At 43.3% G+C, this 21,526-nt stretch overlaps 1 protein-coding gene across 2 annotated transcripts; it reads left to right on the forward strand.

Annotated features, from left to right (window-relative positions):
* Nucleotides 1–1,170: 1,170 nt before the first annotated feature.
* On the forward strand, nucleotides 1,171–21,258 carry LOC119554946 (probable serine/threonine-protein kinase kinX). 2 transcript variants are annotated; one of them, XM_037866056.1, is made up of 8 exons: nucleotides 1,171–1,186; nucleotides 1,271–1,582; nucleotides 3,903–4,189; nucleotides 8,290–8,461; nucleotides 9,165–9,296; nucleotides 15,602–19,530; nucleotides 19,740–20,289; nucleotides 20,413–21,258. In XM_037866056.1, the coding sequence occupies exons 3-8, from the start codon at nucleotides 4,094–4,096 to the stop codon at nucleotides 20,481–20,483; spliced, it is 4,950 nt and encodes a 1,649-aa protein (XP_037721984.1). In that variant the 5' UTR covers nucleotides 1,171–1,186; nucleotides 1,271–1,582; nucleotides 3,903–4,093; the 3' UTR covers nucleotides 20,484–21,258. The 2 variants fall into 2 exon arrangements, with proteins under 2 accessions (XP_037721984.1, XP_037721985.1); XM_037866057.1 differs by lacking the exons at nucleotides 1,171–1,186; nucleotides 1,271–1,582; nucleotides 3,903–4,189; nucleotides 8,290–8,461; nucleotides 9,165–9,296 and adding an exon at nucleotides 14,842–14,934.
* The last annotated feature ends 268 nt before the right edge of the window (nucleotides 21,259–21,526 follow it).

Consider the following 21,526-nt stretch of genomic DNA (forward strand, 5'->3'; position numbering starts at 1 on the left):
ACAGTTTGTTTAAAATGAACTCAAATGCGAAAATTACACCCCAAGCGACCAATTTAAAACCATTAAATTATAATTTTTAAATTTTAAAGAGCTCGAACGACTTAAGCGGAGGGCATTCACGGCATTATTCAATTAGGGAAGACGCATTTGTATAGTTTTTGGGCTCAGCCAAATGGAGTGCGTTGGATCCAAGCATCCCTATACCTCCTCCGCCACTTTTCACTTGGAATATTATTCTTAACGTTTCGCAAGTCAATTTCAGTTGCTTCACTTGCCTCATAGCGATTGCAACACGGGTTCAACTTCAAGTGACGGAAGTGGACGACGAAAATCATCTACAGTTGAACTTCGCTAACGGGTACTTTTGAAGTAGTTAAGTCTAAAATGCCATATAAAATGATATAGCTAAATAATTATATTTAAAAGTATTCAGAGGACTGAATAATATTTTTATAAAAGCAAATATTTTGTAAAGCCTTGGTTTTTGCTTTGCATCTATTAATGATTATAGATGACATAACATTCAATTTCGTATTTAAGGTGTGAAGTATGTTTCTTTTAATAAAGTAACGAAATTTTAAGAAATTGCTTCAAAGATTGTCTATTGTTTGTTTCTCCTTATGTTAAACTAAATTTAGTTTTTAAGCTCCACAAATCCATAGGTTTTCTAGGCTTAAAGCCCACTTTTGATTTACAACGAGGAATACAACAGAACCAATACTATTTTGATTGAAAATCTTCTTGAAAATTCTTTCCAAAAGTGAAAAATTACATATTAATATAAATGTAAGAAAATCCAAGAGTAGTACAATACTAAGAAAACACATGACTGTCTGTAAATGTAATCCCTTAAAAAGTGGTATTAAGCCGATTTGGGCTATAGAAGTTGGACTGTAAAATAAAACGGTTAATTTCGAACTGAATGTAGTTGCTGGGCTGCCAAAGTGGAGATCTCTACGTGTAGGTGTACAAACGTTTCGCCGTTTATCTCTCTTAATCTGTGCATTCGCACTCTCTCGGACCTGACACTCATAATTAAAGAAACAAATAAAGCAGAGCGGTCGTGGCTGCTGCTGCGTCTGCGCAGCGGTCACATTTGCATAGCGGCAGCAGCAACACAGCCGCAACAGCAACACAGCAGCAACAGCAGCAACATTAGCACAGCAGCAACAGCAACACAAACTATGTGAGTCCAAGACCTCGGCACTTGTCGTGTCTGAAAAAGCTTCGCTGCCTTGACTTTGACTTTGGCCAAAAGCTCTCTTTTCAGCCAAGACTTGTTGCTGTTGTTGCTGCGACTGTTGCTGCTGATGTTGCTGTTGCTGCCGCCGATGTTGCTGCTGCTGGCGACTGCGACCGCGGCTGCTTGTCTTGGTTCTTTAAGTCCGTGGCTGGCTGGCTCCTCTTCAGTTCGTTGCTGACCATCGTTACGTGCGGACGTGCCCAGCTCAGCTCATCTCCGTGTGATGTGGCTGCACTTTGCACACTAAACTTCAAACAACCCAAGCCCAAACATTTCAAAACTGAATACGGAAAGTGCGGCGTCGCGAGTGACAAATATCGAAAGAAAAAACCCCAAACGGTAGCTAAAAAAAATTGTTAATAAATACCAGCCACCGAAAAAATTGAGGAAATAATAATAATAATAATCGAGGGGTATTTTTTGGAATTGGACTAAGGCGCGGCCAACTGAGTGTAATTTCAGTTTGCTTGCACACACACACACACTCGGCGGCAGGAAAACAAACAAATAAAGCAAGCAACCAACAAACAAACAAACAGCGAGCGGCCAGATAGACAAACATATTTACATGGCAAGGCAGTGCAGTCAAGTGAAGACGGCTACGAAGACGAAGACAGCGCAGCGTTCTCCTGTCCAGTTTGCTGGAGATGCGGTTGGAGATGCAGTGGCAGTGGCACCAGAACAGAACATAGAACATAGAACTCACAGCCGAACCCAACAGATGCAGATGCACCCAGAGCCAGTCCACCTTCAGCTTTAGCATCAGCTTCAGCTTCAGCTCGGATCTGGCTGAAACCCCAACTGAATCTCCAACTCCAACTCCAGCCACATGTGCTGGTGGTGCAGTCGCCATATTGGGTCTATAACGGTGCTAGAATCGCGCTGCTTTTTGCTTTTTTGTGCCTTGTGTCTCTAGTGTCTCGGCCAGAGTCTCTTGGCCAGGCTTTAGCTCTTGCAGTTGATTCTCTGGTACATTGATGACGACCCAGCGACCGATAGACCAAGCGCAAAAACCGCAAACTAAAAATGCTGTCTGTTCCCCAGCCAGCGACCCGCTCTTTTGCGGTCGTCAGTCCAACACTTTGCACATGCTGATCGATTGCAGAAGATCTCCAACTCCATCTTCATCTGCATCTCCATCTGTGACTCCATCTCCATCTGCATCTCCGCGGCTGACTGGGTCACAATTAAGCCGGGCAATTCGCAGACACGCCCAATGCACGCCCCTTGACCAAATGCAAATAATCAACGATAATCCAAGATTCAGGAGAGATAAATAACCCAGAAATTGAGGAAATATTAGGAAATATAATATTATTGTTAGTCATGTCTCTTTTGATAATTTAAAAGTGTCCAAATTGGAATAGTTCCTTCAAAAAAAAGAACTCAGAAAGAAAAATATCACAAAAGGGTCTTCTCAACGATTTTTTAAAATGTTTTAATAAGTTTAAACAACATTTTATATAAAATTTTGTAAAGGTTTTAGAAATCTCCTTATGCTCATCTAAAAAGATATTGATATGCTTACATTATTGTTTTAATAGCTTAAAAAAATTCATCCAGAAAATTTCGTTAAGTCTTTTGTATGTGAATAAAACAAAATATTCGTTGTGCTTTTATAATATATAAACAGCACCTGACCAGCGTTAAATTCTAGAAATAATTGTACTTTAACATTAACATAAGTCACCAAAAAATAGGATCATTTCTAGAAGCATTTATTTTTAGGCCTGTCTTGATATTCTAATACTTTACTTTTTTGGCACTAAAGTTTTTTTTTGTAAGATAAGAGAAACCCCAAAGGTGTTGCTCAGTGCAGCGCCTAGTTCTCAGGCCATCTCACCTTAGACCAATTTAAATCGAACTCTTAGGCCCTGCTTCATTGTCAGCTCCGTTTTCCCTTCCCTTTTTTCCCATTTTTTATTAAGTTATAAAAATGCTGGAGTTAGTAGATGTTTTATATCGGCACATAGCTCTGTTTTTTTTGTTGTCTTCTCAGCCGACTAACGGTAATGCCCTAGAGCGCCACATTCTCAGACCCAGTCTCGAACTCTTCGGCTTCGGCCCAGACTCATGCATTGCAATAAAATGAAATTTTATAACAGCGGCAGCAGGGAACCGCAGAGCTACACAGCGAAGGCAACAAAAACGTTACCCAAATTCCGAATAAAAAAGAGGCACACACAAAAAAACTAGAAAAAACGAGGGAGACAGACAAAGGTCGTCACAGCAAGTGAAAATAGCAAAAAAAGAGACAAGCGGTCGAGAAAAATAAACGAAATAAGTTTTAGGGCCTAGGTGGTTCAGGTGTTAATTTCCCATTTTCGGGTTTCCGACTGCCGCCGCAAGTTCGCTGCCTAAGTCTTTCGTTTTAAAGTGGAGCGACCGAATGCCGCGCCGCTCGAATGCCCATTGAATGCGAATGAGGGGCGTGTGAGCCGCAAGCCGGCCGGTTCGTTTCGCCCGACAACTGCAAAATAATAAAACCGAAATTATTATTATTATTTCCCTCTTCTTTTTTTGTGGGGCGCATTTCCTTTACCCCCAAAAAAGAAAAATACAGAAGAATACAGAGAAGAAACGTTTTCGTTCCGTTTCTGACCCTCAGAGTTCAGAGTTTAAGTCAAGTCTCCCCTTACCAACCGACTCCTTTCCACAGCACAAAAACATATATTAACGACTGCAAAGCGAGGAGTACCCAGATAAAGCTGCAGCCACAGGAAAATAACCCAAGAGAGTAGCTGAAAAATCGAAAAACCCAACGGAAAAACACACAAAAGGAGGGAAAAGCGAGAAAAGCCTTCCCAGGGAGATTCCAGGCAGCTTCTTCTCGGAGATTCAGAAGCGGCAATGACGGCGACTGCGCGGCAGTCAGCGGCATCGAGAAAGCAACCTGCGATCGCCATGCTCAATGGAAACATTTTTGCGGTTAAGCGGCTCTTAGCGGTAAGTAAGCCCTAAGCATTTGTGGCCAAAAAATATTAAATTGCACTCCCCCATACAACAAAAATCAGTCATCATTTGGGGCGTTGCCAATTCAAATCGCTCCTAAAAAGCAGCCAAAGCAAATGTTTGTCACCTGGTCAGCACTTCTTCGCTTTCTTAAAAAACGTTTCATTTTTTGGCACAATTTTTTAGGTTTTTTTATGATATTTTTTACGTGGGCACTTCAATCGTGGGCCGCTGCTCTCCAAGCTCTTTCTTTCTCGTGTGTAAAGAGCTGTGAAGTCGGCCATTGGGTCAAATTGTAGCTGATAGATGGATAGGCAGGCGTCGAAGATCATGATGAAGTCGGCTCTATTCGGTTGGGGGTCGCCACTTCACTGCCTGAGTAATGTGGGCAAATTAATCTAATAAAAGGTGGGAGTCTTCTTTGCCTTTGCTCTACTACATCCTCCAAAAATAGATAGCATGAAAAAAATAAGCCCAAGATGGAGCATTAAGTTTAGTGAATTATTTGCTTCATAAAGTTTCATTGCCCAGCACTAAATCATTATTACTGCGGGAAGAGTCATTATGGGGTTACTATGGGAACTAGTTTGACTATTAATAAACGCTTCTATTGAATTTGTTGGCTATTTTTGGATTCCGGGAAAGGTAGAGAAATAATGAAGAGGAAGTTTGGTTCGCTTAAGTTATTTTGTTGTCTGCGTAATTTTATCACAGTCCATGATTTCTTGGTAACCAAAGGCATTTTATTATTTGTGTATTACATTAATGTTTTATGAATTTTTAAAGAAATCTTTCGTATATCCTACTTTTCCCATTTTGTGGAATGTTGAGCATATAAATAACAAAGTTAACAAAACATAAATGATTTTGAAGCCATTTTATTTTAAATTTGAGTTTCAAAAATGAATTTAAATGATAATTTATTTAAATATTTTGTATTTAAATGTTTTAAAATAATGCAAAACTACATTTCTGTGCTTGCAATTTGCATGTAAAATAATTTGTATTGATTTCCTATCCAAGATTTGAAATCATCTTGTGCAATTCAATTATATTTTCTCATCCAATGAGCAATCTATTCATGGTGCTAAATCAATGGAATCTGTTTGGTGAAAAGCAATCGGCCAAGGGCTCCTCGAGTGCAGCACTTTAGAGAAAATTTCCTTCCAGCAGACCAGCTTTTCCACTTCGACCAAGACTAACAAACAATTTATCCGTTTCGATGTTGTTTGTTATTATGTTTCGCTGCCCTCGGCCGGCCCATTCAACCCATTTCAAGCCAAGTGCATTAAGTCTTGGCCAGCAGAGCTGGATAGCTGGACAGCCGGATGGCCAAGAGCCCCAGAGCTCCACCTGCATTCGGCCCGGTGGCCAAAGGTCAGCAGACGGTCTGGCGCCCGACGATCATTAAAAGAGTACGAAAGTAATTTGTAAAACACGAAAAATTATCTACTCTTTTTTCGCTGCAGCCCGGTCTTGCTGTTCTTTTACGATTCTAAATTGCAATGACTGCAGTGGCGTTCAGAAAAAAAAATGCCACTGCAACGGGTCTTCATTAGCACAGACTGGCTGTAATCCCAAAAAAATTCAGAAAAAATCTGAAAAAATAGGCAGAAAAATAAATAAGCCAAGTCAGTTCGCGCCGGCTGATGAATGGGCCTTTGGCAACTTGGGCCTTAAAGACGTGCCTTTTGGCCAGGAAGATGAATGACCCTGCGCAGGATTACAAATGGACGGGTGGACATGGACTGACGGCTATTAGCCTTCCGCCTGCAGATCTTTATTAACCCGCTTTTTTTGGTCAGTTGACAATTCTTAGCCAACAAGGAAAGTAACTGGGCTCCCAGTTATTGGGTCAAATCGAAACAAACACTCGCCTCTAATGGCCTCTCTCTTTATTCTACTCGTATACAGTGTCTCGTGCTCGAAAGCCTCTCGAAAGCGTAATTAAACAATTTATTCTCTGTTTATTGACATTTTATTGATGCCGCCGAGCTTCAGCAATTTCTTTTCATTTCTGGTTCTGCGGCTCTTTGTGATTCCAATTCCAATTCCCATTCTGATACCGATACTTTTACCCATTCGACGAGGTCTTGTTTGTATTGTTGCTCTCATTGAGCGATACTCCTCGGTTTTCAATGGGTAAAATGGTCGAGGGTTTGTCTTGGGGTCCATGAAGTGCTGCAAGTGTTGTTTTGACTAGACAAGCACTGAATGAGTGGCGAAATGATCTCGAGACTCGAGGCAAAACACCTCTGAATGGGGATTATGTGGTGTACGTTATTTATTTATTTAATGTTATTTGATGATCTTAAAGAATCGTGCTAATGGTTTGTTGTTCAATAAAGCGGGAAAAGGGAAATGTTTTCTTAAATTAGTTTTGATTGAAAATCAGCAATGATAGCTAAGATTCATTTGCTTTTATTTTTAATAATGTGTTATAGGCTATTTTGACAAATGTATTATATATATTAATATTTTTGATAACATTTATGTCGTGTGTTCTAATGCACTGGCATTTATGTGAAGTCGAAATGTTTGTGTTAAGCTCGATCCGGAAATAACTATCTGATGAGATTCATTAGTCCATGAAATCTGTGTAATTTTCACATTTCTTATTGAAACAATCTCTCATAACCATTTATCACAATCAAGGCGGCAATGCCAACAAAGTTGCATTGCGCCAAACGATCCTAACTGTGTTTTTAATGTCTTAACTTGTACGATTGGCAAAAAGAGTTGCGTGTTTGTGGATTTGGAATCTTGGTTCTTACCAATTAACAGAAGACGGGGGACTCCCCTCCTGCGAATGCAGAGACAACTTTATGTAATCATTGGATTTAATGCGTTAACAAATTTTAACAAAAATCGGGGAAGTAACACCAAAGACGGGGGAGTTCGTAGTACCGTTTGCCGGTATGCAAAACCCAGAACCAGAACCCCGAGAAGGAGTCAAAAGCCCAGTTACCTAACTACTATCTGTATCTGTATCTGTTTTGGTTTTGGTTTTGGTTTCGGTTAGGTAATGGCAATCCCAGAGGCCGGGCCGTAATTAATGGCGTGTGGCGCTCATTCACGATGAGCAGAAAGTACATTGCACTCTGGTGTTGTGGCCACAGAATTCAGCTTATTTATTAGCCAGTTCTAACTGCAAAATCAGAAGAGAGCCCAAAAACATACACGAAGTGGGTACCCTTGGCTCTGCTGTTTGTTTCTTTCTTTTTTAATTATAGATCCCGGGCAATCCCACCCCACCTTCTCGGATGGGCGTGTGTTTGGTGTTCAGGCAACTGTTAATTTTGTATCACAGCTCCAGCTAAAGTATCTTTGTAGCATCTGATATAACGTTAACTGTGTCTGCGTTAAAAAAAACAAAGGCCCGCTCGCTGATGCCGTAGATACTACTATAGCCATAAGATACTTTAACACACATCGCACTTCATTCATAAAACAGAAAAACCGCAGCGTGTACTATATGATCTGCTACGATTAACTACGGATTTTACGGCTCTTTCGTCGGACATTTGGCCCACAGGTATTTCCGTGTACTCGGGCAATTTGTTCGGCACTATAACAAGACTTGGTCAAGACTTGGTGCCGGCCAATTTGTTGGCTCATTTCGGTTTGGGGGCCCATGCCCGATTTAATCATGGTTTATGCAAAACTGGGCACCTAATTGAAAGATTTAAGTGATGTAATAAATAACAGATCTCGGATCTAAGGGGATTGGATAAGGTTCAGGTTGTTAAATCATTTCTCTTCTGATTGCAAATTATTATAGGAAGATAATAGTACAAAGAGGTGCGACATTCCAAAGGGACCGAGCTATATTTAAGTTAAGCATAATAATCGGTATTAATGTAAGGATTTATGGGGAATGAAGATGAGGTAAGTGCTTAAATTATTCCATAAACAAAAAATTAAATGTATTGTGTATAGGCTTCCTAATATTTTGTTAGTCAACCGACTAAAATATAATGGATTCTTTAATATCTTGGCAAATATGATCCACTATAATCCCAACCCTCACCAAATTTTATTATAACTTCTGTTATAAAGCTTTTCTAATGTTTTGTATCTCATAATACCTACAGCTGCTGATCATCTTCACAGTTCTGGACGCGAGTCGAGCCCTGGAACTGGGCGACAAGTGCCAGCATGACATGGACTGCACGGATTTCATCAAGGGCAGCAGCTGCTCCGCCCTCGGATACTGCGAGTGCGCCCCCTACTTTGTCCAGTTGAATTCCAAGCGCTGTTTGTCATGTAAGTAGGCAAAGTCAATCTTTGGCTAACCCCAAAGTGGGAGTACAGAATGTTTGCCGGGCAAACAATGGGCGGAGATGTGTGTTTGTCCACAGAAGAACCGTTAGATGCACTCACTGCGACTTTCTTTACACAAAGAAAACAATTCTAACTATTTCCTGAGTAAAATTAGTAATTCCAAGTGGGAGAGTCATCAGCAATGTACAGCTTAGATAAACAAAAAAGGAGGTCTTACTATTTGGTTCGTACTTAACAAGACAATTTCTAAAAAATCCTAAAAAAGTAATAAATAGAAAATAAAATACAATAGTAAAGAATACAATCCCTAAGTCCCAGGGCTAAAAACCAATTTATTTAAAATTTAAAAGTGAATTGCACTTAAAGCATAAATAAAGTTAGGATTCATCTGCAATAACTTAACTTAACTCGTAATCAGCAACTAAATTATACATTGCAATTTATTTTAGTATATCATTAAAAACTATCATTATTTAAGTGTTTTCCGTGAACCAAACTCACAATAATTTTTTATCATTCTCCCTAATGAGGGATTTAAAGTAAATTTTTGAGATCTCTAGAATATCGGAGAATTGTTATATTTTTCCCAAGAAACGACTCAATCTAATGGGTCGATTGAAATGAAATTGAAGTTGATTTTTAATGATTTTTAATGATATTTCTCTCCCTTTGATTTCGCCTGCAGCCCAACTCCTTGGGGGCGACTGCCAGCTGAGCGAGCAGTGCTCCATGAAGGTGGCCAACAGCAGTTGTCTCGAGGGGGCCTGCCGCTGTGTCGAGGGATTCCTGCAGTTCCGCAAACACACCTGTCTGGGACGTAAGTATCAGCCGACCGCCGGCCAGCTATTGTGGCCCTAATCCAACAGATTGCCCGGGACTATAACTATACTAAATACTTTTCAATATCATTAACTGTTCGGTGTGCGGTGTTTGGTGAATTGCAATAAACGGACAGCCGGGCAGCCGACTAATAATCCCCACTCTGATTGCTTATCATTTCTTATATTCCCCTGGAATGTCACGCAATGGCGTATACCAAGTATATATAGTATGGAGAGTGCACACTCCCATTTCCTGTTTCTTTCGCTGCCACTTGACACTGACAATTAACACCGGCATAACACTCAAAATGGCTGTGTAACAATAACAATAACAATGAAAATACTTCGGCCAAACAAGACAATCGTGTCACTAATTATACGCATAATTGGTTAATTTTCCAAGAACTGGCTAACAACCTGGTAGAAACCGACCATCCCAGCAGACACCACCAACTGCAGATCGTTCAACGTGAAAACGTTAAATGTAAAATGTAAATGTTTGCCTTCGATCTCTCCCTGTTTCTGTTTGTGCATTGCGATGTGTGAAAGATACATTTTAAGATACATCTTGGCTCTGTTTTCTGAGTTGCAACTGAACTCTTCTAGGGCTGTGGGTTTAAAAAGAACAAGTGACTCATGTACCAGAGTTTCGAATAAATCTTGGGCATGTGACTCATCTTGTGACTAAGGAAGGCATAGAGAAGTAAAATAAATTTACGGGGAAAAGATTAAAGAAATTATTTGGGAATGCCACTAAGAAATTTTATGTTTTTTAGATTACTTCGTTTTTGCATAAGCAATATAAAGAGTTTTAAATTTTTTAGATTTCATGGGAAAATGGTTTTGTTTATTAAATTAATAGAAAATAGTTTAAGAACAGTGTCTGGGCAGAATGAAGATGTAGAGGCCTCTGGCAGCCCTGCATAGATTGGAATCTACATAGTTTGAATTCGCTCCACTTCCTCTTGCCACATTGGCGCCAAGTGGCGTTAATCTGATTAGAATGTTGACTAGAATCGAGAGGCCATATGGCGGGTTGACCCCCTCCCGATCACCCCTTACAATACATACATCGACTTCTTTAAACATTAAACACGCCAAAAGCAGAGCAATGAGGCACGATCGTGGACTTGGAAATGGAGGCAACTGCAACTGGTGCAGTTCGTGTCATTGCCATTCACCTGATGTTGCATAGTCCCCCCGTCTCACTCTCAAATCCCCTCTTTAGCTACTGACTTAATTATATAGGATAAGAACCCAATACATATATATGTGGAGAAGGGGGCGTGGCAGGACAGCTGGCCGAGAATACGCTTGATATTTAATTAGGAGTCATTTTAATGACAAACAATTGCGTTGGTCAGTTGTGAGAGGAATGAGGTACACGGAATAAATCTAAAGTGTTTATAGCTAATGGAATTCTATTTTTTCAGATTAAAGATCACTTTTTTTAAATGTTTTCCAATTCTATCCTCAGAAGTCATCACTGGCTTACTAATTGTTCTCACATTTTAAGATTTATTAACACGTTAAGATATTATTATTATAAGAACCAAGCAATTTCCATTGCTAGTTTAATTAGCAATTGGATCCGCATAGCACACATAGGTGATAAAGATTAATTGCATATTTCCATATCTAATTTTTTTCGTGTGTAGCGGGGTATTTGTGGCAAGTGCAAGAGGTGGCAAGCCAGTCATTTATGAGATACTTTCACCAAAAACACAATAAAAGAAAGAGCAGGCGAGAGAGCGGAATGAACCTTTCACCAGAGACATCCTGCCAGGGCAGCCTTTACCCCCCAAAGCAAAAAGCCAAAGCCAAAAGTTCCCCTTTTGATTTGTATCTTTGGCTACTTTACATGGCTAATTGCCTCGACTCGTAATTAAATTGCACTGATTAGCCGCCAATGCAAAAGAAAGTCCAAGAAAGTTCAATTAGTTCTCAGAATAAAAGAGATGGAGAAAAACAATATATTAAGAGATAGATAGAGAGAGAGAGAGAGAGAGAGAGAGAGAGAGAGAGGGACAATAGATCGCTGGAATTCCCGGGGAAAGAAAAGCCAAAAACTTTTCTATGCAGTTGACAAAAATGCTGCACACATTTGGGATTGGCCATGGCCATGGCCATTCACTTCATCCTATCGCGGGTCAAGTGAAGCAAGTGGTGTGCCAGATTTTGTTGGCTGTCAGGCTTTCCATTTAGCCACTTGTTCCAGTTTCCCATGCACCTTAACCCATCGGGCCCAAGCCCATTCCGGGATTGGCTCATTCGGTTGCCCGTTTTTGCTTGGTAGCCAGCCGGCTCTTAACGAGCCACCACCAACAATGAGGCACTTCCTCCCATCTCCCCATCGCCATCTCCATCTCTATTTCCATTTCCATCCCATCTCCGCCGATCTTTATGAGTTATATATGTGCACATATGACAACTCCCCCTGCGCATCGCCATGCGGCTCTTTAGTCTACTCTACTCTCCCCGTTTCACGAGCTGCGACAAAAAGTATGCCAAATACATAGATATAGCACGGTAGTATATGGTATGGTATGGTAAGGTATGGTAGCAAACAGATAATGAAAAGATAGTCCAGACATACGGCCAAACAACGAAGGCTGCGACTGTCAGCCAGATCGAGATCTTCCGCATACAAAGTTGCAGGAAAAGTGAACCACTCTGACGTCGTCGATCATCGGATGCACAGGGAAAAATAATGAAGTCCTGGAAATCTTTGGAGTTTTGGGGAGCTTAGGATATGTTCCATATGTTTCTAAAAAAATTAAACATTTTTTCGAATCATCACCATGATATCTAAAAGGGTCACATAACAGGAAATCTCAATTCTTGTCATTACATTTAGTTTATACCATTGAAAGTTTGTTAAAAAAAACAAGGGAAGCAATTTAATTTGACTGGAAAAAGGTTATAATTATGTGTTTTATATATTTGCATATTTGATTTTAGCTATTATTTGTAAATTAGTTTTTCTTAACGACTTCTGTGACTTTCGTAAGTCCAAAAATATTCAAAATTTTTTTAAGTCGCCTTTAATGGCATTCCCGACTCTCATTATATAAGGCATAGGAAATCTAAAAGTCACTCAACTAGCAACTCGGCTCACTTTCTTTCTGCCTCAACACCTTCGCAAGCCGAAACAAGGAAAATACTTTCCATTGCGACACCTTGCACCCAAAAAATGTTTTAAATCGAAAGAAAAAAAGAAAAGACTAAAAAAAAAGCCACCGAAAATTCCATTTCATTTCGCATGACCCACTAAGTCAGCCACTCAAACTGTGTTAATTTGCGGCTAGAAACAAAAAGAGAAAAAACGGGAAAAATTTTTTCTTGAATGGCCATTTCAAACCAAATTGCGCCAAATGCCAAATTGCATGCAAATTATGTGGAACAGCCAACTTCCGCAAAAAGTACATAAATAATAATAATATTGTCGAAAAAACTGCATACCTTCGAGTAACTTTTAGAGAAAATGTAAATTTGCGCATTTAATTAAAAAATATTTCCTTTTTTCGAATTGAATGGCGTACTTATACTTATTTTTTGTATGGCAATTGGCTTTTGCGCCTAATGAAAGTCGACGGCATAAATAGACTTATTATAGCCGCAGGAATGCTGCCTCAGATTGAGATACATTTGTAGTATCTCAGTATCTGTATCTGTGCGTGCCAGGCGGTTGACACAGTTTTGCAATTCCGGCCACCGGCGGCGGCGACTTAAACAAAGACAATAACGCCGAGGAAGCAGCGATTTAATTTATGCTGATTTCGATGGAAATTATTGTTTATGATGCGCGCCACCCCGCAGCGCTTCAAAGATCCCCCAGATCTTGCAACTCAGATCCCAGTTGCCAGATCCATTGGGCAATTTTCACACGCGTCGTGGAGATCTTGCAGAGCAGCTTTGGCTTTAGCCTGAGCTCTAGCCGTAATCGAAGTGGGTTAGGTTAGCAGTTGCAGTCGTGCAGCGATTCGCATGCGAGATGCAACCTGTCACACCGGCAGCCCCAAAAGGGGCGGCAGGGGGCGGGGCCGGCGTTAAGTGGCCGTGGCATTGGCCCCCAGCCTATCGATCATCGCTTTTTGGTGGCCAGCTCGGAGGCATTGTGTTTAACCCAAGATGGAACACAATACGGCTGCACGCAAGAAAATCTTCATATCTTTGGTCCACTTTAAAAATCGTAGTTTTTAATCGTTTTTTTCAATCAACAAAATAACATTCAGTACCCCTTACTAATCATATCATATTGACACCTTTAATTTCGGGAAATTTAAACATAGTTTGATTTGAAAATCCATTAAAAAATTCAGCTTTGCCAGAGTTTTTAAAAAAGTTTTAATTCCATTTTAAGTACTAGTGCTCGGTAATTTTGCAATTAAGTTAGTCATTGTATGCTTAGCTTAATTTGTTAAATAAATAAATTAATATTATTTATTTTATTAAATATAAAGAATATTTAGGATTTTTTAACTATAAAAAAATATTTTTAGCCTTTATCTGAAGTTTTAATTCTTGGTAGAACTAAATTGGAAATTTTAAATTTCCAAATTTATAATTATAATTAAAAAATAATTATAATATAATTTGATTTTAAAATCGTTAGATCTTTTAGCGCTTTTTGATTGTTTTTAAAGTTGAAACATTACTACGAAAGCTATTCTTTTTGAATTAAAATCTAAAATTCTAGAAATATTAATACCATTAAAAACATAGATCCTTTTATAGAACCCCAGATTAAAGGATGCTTGCGGGGTTAGAATACATAAAAAAGATGTTAGGCTAGAATAGCCAAACAAGACGATGTCTAATGACTAACGATTCTTTTCCGCCTGTGTGACCGCTTCTAAGGCTGTTATATAAAAGTGAAAGATGGGGCCAACCGTTTGGGGTCTGCAGCAGAAACCCCCTTTGATTCTTCCTACCCAGAGTTTATTCCATATTGGTGTCAAACTGCGGCAAGACACGTTTGAGCTACTCGCATTTGGAATGGCAATGGAAATGGCTGAGCGCAGTGTCAGTGTCAGGCGGTGCATTCGTTAAGTATACGCCACGCTGGCCGTATGCCTTTTATGTGCCTTGGAGTCACCGCTCTCGACTCTCAACCGGTTCCCCAATGGCCAATACCAATGCTTTTGTGAATTTGCCGACAAATGTTGGATTTGTGGCCGAAATTCCCGCGAGAAAACCCAAGTCGTTTGGCTGGGCTAGGATAAAGGGTAACCGATTTATGATCTCGTTTGGTTTCCAATCGAATTGAATGCCAGCTGGGGGTTATGGAAATGGAAATGGATCTCCTTGATCCCAGACACTGCCCAAAGGGCAGCTGCAGGTGGCTGCAGCTTTGGCCAGTGAAATGGTAAATGGCATGTCGCCAGTTGCTGGTTGCAAGTTGCTGGTTGCAAGTTGCTGGTTGCAAGTTGCTGGTTGCTAGTTGCAAGTTGCTGGCAAGCCAAAAACGAAACAAGTGAAAACAAGTTGGAGCGGCAGTCCGGAAAGTGGGTCAGAGCTGAGATTCCAGAGGAGGACAGTGGCAGACACGCAGGTGGCTCAGTCTTCGGTGCAACCAATAGTCGCCGTCTCTTTTTAGCCAGTTATCGGCGAGTGGAATGCTGATGAGGAACGGTAATGGGAATGGGCGACGTCACTGACGTTTCAGCGTCATCTTCTGGTTCCCATTTGAACCCCTTCTTAGGCAGCATTGCACAGAAAGAATAGGGATACCGATGCGATTTTATAAAAGAAACAAGAAATACCTTGTAAGAACTCACAAATGTTAAATGTTACCAGCATTATCAATGAAGATTAAAAACACAGTGTGACCTTGCCATTAGAAAATATGTCAAAAATAGGTTTTTTGATCTAATGATCAAGCATTTATAAATCGAGTTCTTTTATTAAAAATACTCAATATCTTAGCATATTTTCGTGAACTTTTTTTTGTGCTAGCTACAGGGACATTTATTTCTTTCTCTGTACCAATCTCGGTTGTTCTCTGCACTTCGCTCTCGGCCATGCGTTGAGGCTGATGCAGTTGCAGTTGACTTTATTGACGGTTATTAGGCTTGTCGAAGGCGGGCTAATGCTCTGATGTTGTTCTTGTTCTGGTTGCAAGTGCTCCTCCCTGTTCTGTTCTGGTGTGGCTGTTCATGATGATGATGATGAGTTTTTAATATGCATTTGGTGCTTGGAGTTCGGTTTACGGTTAACTTAATAACATATCGCATACCCCTTATAACAAAAAAAATCTCATGAGAACTTTTCGCGATCGTTCCTTATCTCCCACCCGCAGCTGCCCATCCTGGCGCCGTTTGCTACAGCCACGCCCACTGTCAAATGTTCGACACCCGCACCCACTGTGACTTCCTCATCCCGAATCTCTTCGGTCGCTGTCAGTGCACGAGTCCCGCCAAAATGGTGGGTGGTCTCTGTGTGGCCCCGGCGTCGGATCAGGAGGACCAGAAACAGGAACAAGCCGTTGAAAAGGTGGAGCAGCCAGCTAGCACAACGACGACAACAACCACTCCCAAGCCCACTACAACAACTACGAGGAGGACAACAACCACGACGACAACGACAACCACTCCTGCACCCACAACAACTACTAGAAGAACAACGACCACAACCACGACAACACCTGCTCCCATTCTCCTAGAAGACGAACTGCCCGCCAGCGTGGAGGAGCAATCTCTGGAGGAAGACGATGGTCAGACCACCAAACTGAGACCCGAGGTCGCTGAGGTGGATAATGGTGAGAAACTGGAGGCTTTGGATATGGCTCATGAGGAGACTGAACTGACACAGCAGCAAAATCAAAAGGAGGAGCAGCAACATCAGTTGGAGGAGCAGCAACATCAGTTGGAGGAACAGCAACTTCAAGAGGAGGAGCAACACAGAGTGGAACAGGAGCAACATGAGAAGGAACAGCAGCAACATCATACAATCGTAGCTCAACCCAATGAACCAGAGCCTCCTCAATCCCCTCAAGATGCTACCACTGGAGTCCAGCAGCTGCTTACACCTGCCGATGTGCCCACCGAGAATGCCATTAATGTGGAGCAGGAAACCGAGGCTGGTCCCACTGAGGATTATCCCTACAAGATCGATGAGGAGTACGCGGAAGAGCACAATGACAAACCAGAAGCACCAGAGCAGACTGAAGAGCAACCCCAATCCGAGCCCGAAGAATCGCAATACCCTGTCTCACCTGAAATCGCACCCATTGAAGCGGATGAGGAGGTTGCAGAGGCATCAGGAGGCCAAGAGATTGCCTCATCGCCCATCGACGACACCATGAAATTCGATTATGAAAGCCCAGTGGATGAAGCGGAGCCAGAGAAGCCAGAGGAAGAGGAGCAGCAGGAGGAGGCTCTTCACCAGCAGACTAATGAGGGGGTGGTGCCCATCGATACCGAGAGCGAAACTGATGCGGAGGCCAGCACTGAGCACCACATTCAGACGCAGCTGATCGAGGAGGACGAGGAGCCAGAGACATCGCAGACGGTGGCCGATGAAGAACTAATCCCGGTTAATGAAGCTGAAATCGAAAGTGCGACGAAACCAGTGGAGGAACTGCCTGAAGATCTGGCTTCGGGGGATCATGAACTGGAACTGGCCGGGCCCAGCCACGATGAGGAGGAGAAGGAGGAGAAGGAGGCGGTGCCGCCCAAGCAGGAGGAGCCAACAGATGCGGTGAAGATCGAGGAACAGCCAGTCCAGATGGAGAGTGAAAGCCAAGACGCCGAGGTGGGAAAAAAACCAGAGCAGCCAGATACCGAAATGGAAATGGAAATAGAAAAAGAAACACCAGCGACCGAAGCCGCAGAAGTGGAGCTGCCGGCCACAGAAGCCAAGATTCCAGATATGGAAGCCCAGATCGATCAGGCGGAACAAAGCGCCGACACCAAGCCGACAAGTGGCGAAGATGATTTAAATGAAGCCAATCAATTAAATCAAGACCAAGTCACCGAGCCAGCCACTGTGGAGCAGGAGGAGAACGCGGAGATCGGCGAAGAGAAAGAGCCCGAGCAGGTGGCGGAAATTCATCAAGATGCAGATGAAGCCACAACAGAGAAACCAGTCCAGGAGCTCCATGGCGAGGAGGTGGAGGCAATCACCGAAGCGGAGCACGAACAATTGACATACCCGGCAAATGATGATGAATTGGCGCCAGTGGAAACCGAAACAGAACCAGAGCTGACCACAGAGGAACCAGAAATCGCAGAGATTACCACCGAGTTGCCAGAGGAGGAGGAGGAGAAGGAGCACGAGGAGGCTGAGGAGGAGAAGCAGGAGGTTGAGGAGGCGGCACGTGAGAAGGAGCAACAGGTGGAGCCCGAGGAAAATGCAAATGCAATTAAGACGCCCGAAGTGTCGGAAGCAATTGTGGAGCCCCAGGCGGAGAAGGAGGAGGAGATGGAGTTGACGTCTGCCACTGAGGAGGAGATCGAGGCAGAGACTACCGCAGATGTTGAGGAGGAACCAGTGGCGGTTACCGAGCAGACCCAAGAGCCAGCTAATGACGAGATCTTGCAGGTGGATGCGGATCAGGCCAAGCAAGAGCTGCCAATTAAAAGCGATGGAGATATCTCAGTGGAAACCACCGATGAACCCGAACCCGAAACCGAACCAGAAGCCCAGGCTAGTGAAAGTTCCCAGACTCTTCCAGAGATCAGCAAAGAGCAGGATGAGTTCCAGGTCGAGAAGAATGAGAGTGACAACATTATCCAGGGAGCCGAGCCCAATGAAGAAGAGGAAGTGCTTCCAGAACCTGATGCTGAGCCAGAAAAGGAGGAGGAGGAATCTCCCCAGGCAGTCACCGATGCTCAGGAGCTGGCAGCCGTTCCGGAAGAGGAGGAACTTAGCAAGCCAGAGGCGGACTACACCAGTGTTGAGCATCTTCAGGAGCTCTCCCAGCCGGAAGAAACCACTGCTGCTGCTATTGAAGCTGAAGAGGAATCTGAGTCCACTGTGGCCCCGGAAATCCCCGAAGCCCCCATTGCTATTGTGAGTGAGGAGCACGATCCTGAGCACGATCCACAGAACTTCCATGAGAGCGAGAGCATTGCCGATATCCTTAGCGACTTGATGTTGGAGGGTGACAGCACTGTCCCCCCGGTTCCATTTGGCCAGCAGCCAGCCCAAACGGTTCCTATGGTGGAAGCCAACTCGGAGAACGAGGAGGAGCAGTCACATGAAGCCATTTCCGATCTTCATGCTGAGGCCGATGAGACCCAGGATCATGTGGAGCAAGTGCAGCCAGCTGTGGAACCAGAACCCCCCATTCCCGAACTATTTGCAGAGGCAGCTAACGTTGAAGAACAGGAGGATGAAGAGGAGCAGCAGGTGACCCCCATCCCCGAGCAGCCAGCTGAGGAAGAACATGAACCAACAAAGGTTCTGGAAGAGGAACATCAGCCCACTGAAGAGGAGCATCAGAAAATTGAGGAGGAACCCAAGCCCATTGAAGATGAACACCAACAAGATGAAGAAGAGCAGCACCTGGAGGAAGATCCACACCAGCAGGATGAAGCAGAAATCGCGAAGGAGGAGGAACCCCTACATGAAGTAATCACCGATGCTGTGCCACAGGAAGCCACCACTGAGAGCATCCAGAAGCATGAATCCTCCGAGGAGGAGCGCACTCTTTCCCCCGAGGAACTGCCCTTCGAATTCACCGATCATCCTGACGCCAGCCATTTCAATGAGCTGGAATCCGCCAATCTAATCCTGGAATCCACGACCAGCATCGATGGTCTCCAGGAACTGGACAATAACCACATTGAGGAGGAGCCCGCTGCTGCTCATGCCATTCCGCACGAGGAAGCCACACCCAATCCCGCTGACATTGTGGAGATCACCACCCAGACCATGTTGGGTTTGGCCAGTCGAGTGACCCTCATGGAGCCCGCTGCTCCCGTGGTTACCACCTTGATGCCCCTGATGCCAGCCGATGAACCCACTCCGGAACCCGTTTCTCCGGCTGTCATTCTTCCAGCTGCCTCTCTGGCTGCCATTAAGCCCGGTTCGGAGCTGCGCAAGCGCGTGGATTTGGGTCTGGAGGCGGTGTCCCTGGGATTGGCCTGCAGCAGCGATCGCCAGTGCCAGCTGGCTGATCCCCATACCGTCTGCAATGGACGAGGAGTCTGTGATTGCGCCGCCGGTGACCAGGGAACCCAGTGCAGCGCGGAAAGAACCGGATGTAGTCCGGGTACCTTCCAGGTGAGTCCTCAAAGAAAGCAATGATGTACCAGGAAAGTTTCATGGAATTTGATAATGACTCTTTTGTAGGAAGATATCTAAAAAATCTTGATCATAAAAATTAAACAACTGTCTAGAGATTTTTAGTATTTTTTTTATAAACACTTTGTTCCGTAAAAAAAACTTTGGATACATAAAATAACTTATTTTCAACAACTTCTCTATTCCAGTGCCGCTCGAGTGGGGTGTGCATCTCGTGGTTCTTCGTGTGCGATGGCCGTGCCGACTGCAACGACGCCTCCGACGAGGAGTGCACCCACAACGCCCGCCTGAACCAGACCTGCCCCACGGAGTCGTTCCGCTGCCAGCGCAGTGGTCGCTGCATCTCGCGGGCGGCCCTCTGCGACGGCCGGCGGCAGTGTCCTCACGGCGAGGACGAGATGGGCTGCGACGGCAGCCTGAAGGGCGGCAACGCCTGTCCGGAGCACACCTTCCGCTGCGGCAGCGGCGAGTGCCTGCCGGAGTACGAGTACTGCAACGCGATCGTGTCCTGCAAGGACGGCAGCGACGAGCCGCCGCACCTCTGCGGCTCCCGCGCCCTCCCCAATCTCTTCATGCGCCTCATCGAGGCGGGCGGCCTGCTCGGCGGGGGGCGGCGGGAGGCGGACGCCTACTGCCCGCACCGCTGCAGCAACGGCCTGTGCCGCTCCACGGCCATCGTCTGCTCCGGACGGGATGGCTGCGGCGACGGGACCGATGAGCAAACCTGCGCCGTGTGCCGTAAGTATCCTTTGAATCCAGAATATGCTGACAAAAATATCCATTTTAAATGCGCTTTATAAGCCTTGATTTTAATAAATACCTCTTCTCTTAATAATGATTTCCCCATTTATCATTTTTTAGGTTGTCCCGCCCCGAATGCTGCCAGCCTGCCCGCCTTCTTGGCCCAGCAACGCCCCATGCCACTGTGGTAGGAACCTGCACCACCCAACCACCAAACTACCATCCAAACGAAATTCACTTCCGGTCACCAATCATCGCCAAACTGACCGACGTTTTGCCGCACCACTCTGTCTTCCGACCCCCTTCAACTCTATCTACCCGCATTCGAAACGATTTTTGCCTAGCATTTAAGTGGATATTTAAAAGATTATTTATTTATTTATTATGACCTTAGCTGCGCCCATGCCACGCCCAATTGCCACCTTGCTATCAAAGGGGGTTCAGTGCCCCCTTTGAGCCAGTGATGTTTGTCAATTGTGCCTTTGGGCGCAACCCTAAACCACATACTACACCACACACATCCACACACCCCACAAAAAACACACAATCACCCACATTTCGCCCCCATTTCGACTATTTATTCTACTCATCTGGACCATTAAAACTATTTATTTATACCCCCAAACACCTCACCCACAAACAAACACTGAAACACTCGAAAAGGATTCTTCATTTAGCTTAGTTTTATGCAATTTTCTAATTTATTTAAATTATTGGCCAGACAAACCAGTAACCGAAAAGATAACGAAAACCATGAAATGATGCATTTTTATCGATAAATATTTTGTAAATAAGAGTAAACGTGTTCGATGTACATGATAAACGACCATGCCTATAAAGAAACGTAGGGTATCCAGCATAACACAATCAGATCATATCCCCTATATAGTTTATTATATGTACGTACGTGTGAGATGTATTCACACACTTTTCTCAAAGTCAAGACGCATCACAGTAAAGCTAAAAAAAGAAAGGACAATAAAAAATATATTTTTAGAAAACTATTGAAAAATAAACCACTCTTGTATTTATATTAAAGGGTTATATTTGGTATTTCAGATTAAATTACAAAAAAAAAACAATATTCACATTTCTTTTAAAAAGTCCCATTTGTGTAAATGATAATGCAATAAATTTAAGTTTAACAAAATTTAAAAAGTACAAAAAATGTATACTATTCTTAGGCCCAACATTTTAATTTTTATAATACTTTCTAATCAGTTGACAAATAATT

The sequence above is a fragment of the Drosophila subpulchrella genome, chromosome 3L (genome assembly GCF_014743375.2).
Source record: "Drosophila subpulchrella strain 33 F10 #4 breed RU33 chromosome 3L, RU_Dsub_v1.1 Primary Assembly, whole genome shotgun sequence".
Taxonomy (NCBI): Eukaryota; Metazoa; Arthropoda; class Insecta; order Diptera; family Drosophilidae; genus Drosophila; species Drosophila subpulchrella.

Bases quoted from the DNA above. Each gene is read 5' to 3' on its own strand.
- LOC119554946 (XM_037866056.1), top strand. From the start codon at position 4,094: ATGACGGCGACTGCGCGGCAGTCAGCGGCATCGAGAAAGCAACCTGCG. The intron at 4,190-8,289 runs GTAAGTAAGCCC...TAATACCTACAG, and splicing joins CGGTTAAGCGGCTCTTAGCG to CTGCTGATCATCTTCACAGT. The intron at 19,531-19,739 runs GTGAGTCCTCAA...TCTCTATTCCAG, and splicing joins GTAGTCCGGGTACCTTCCAG to TGCCGCTCGAGTGGGGTGTG.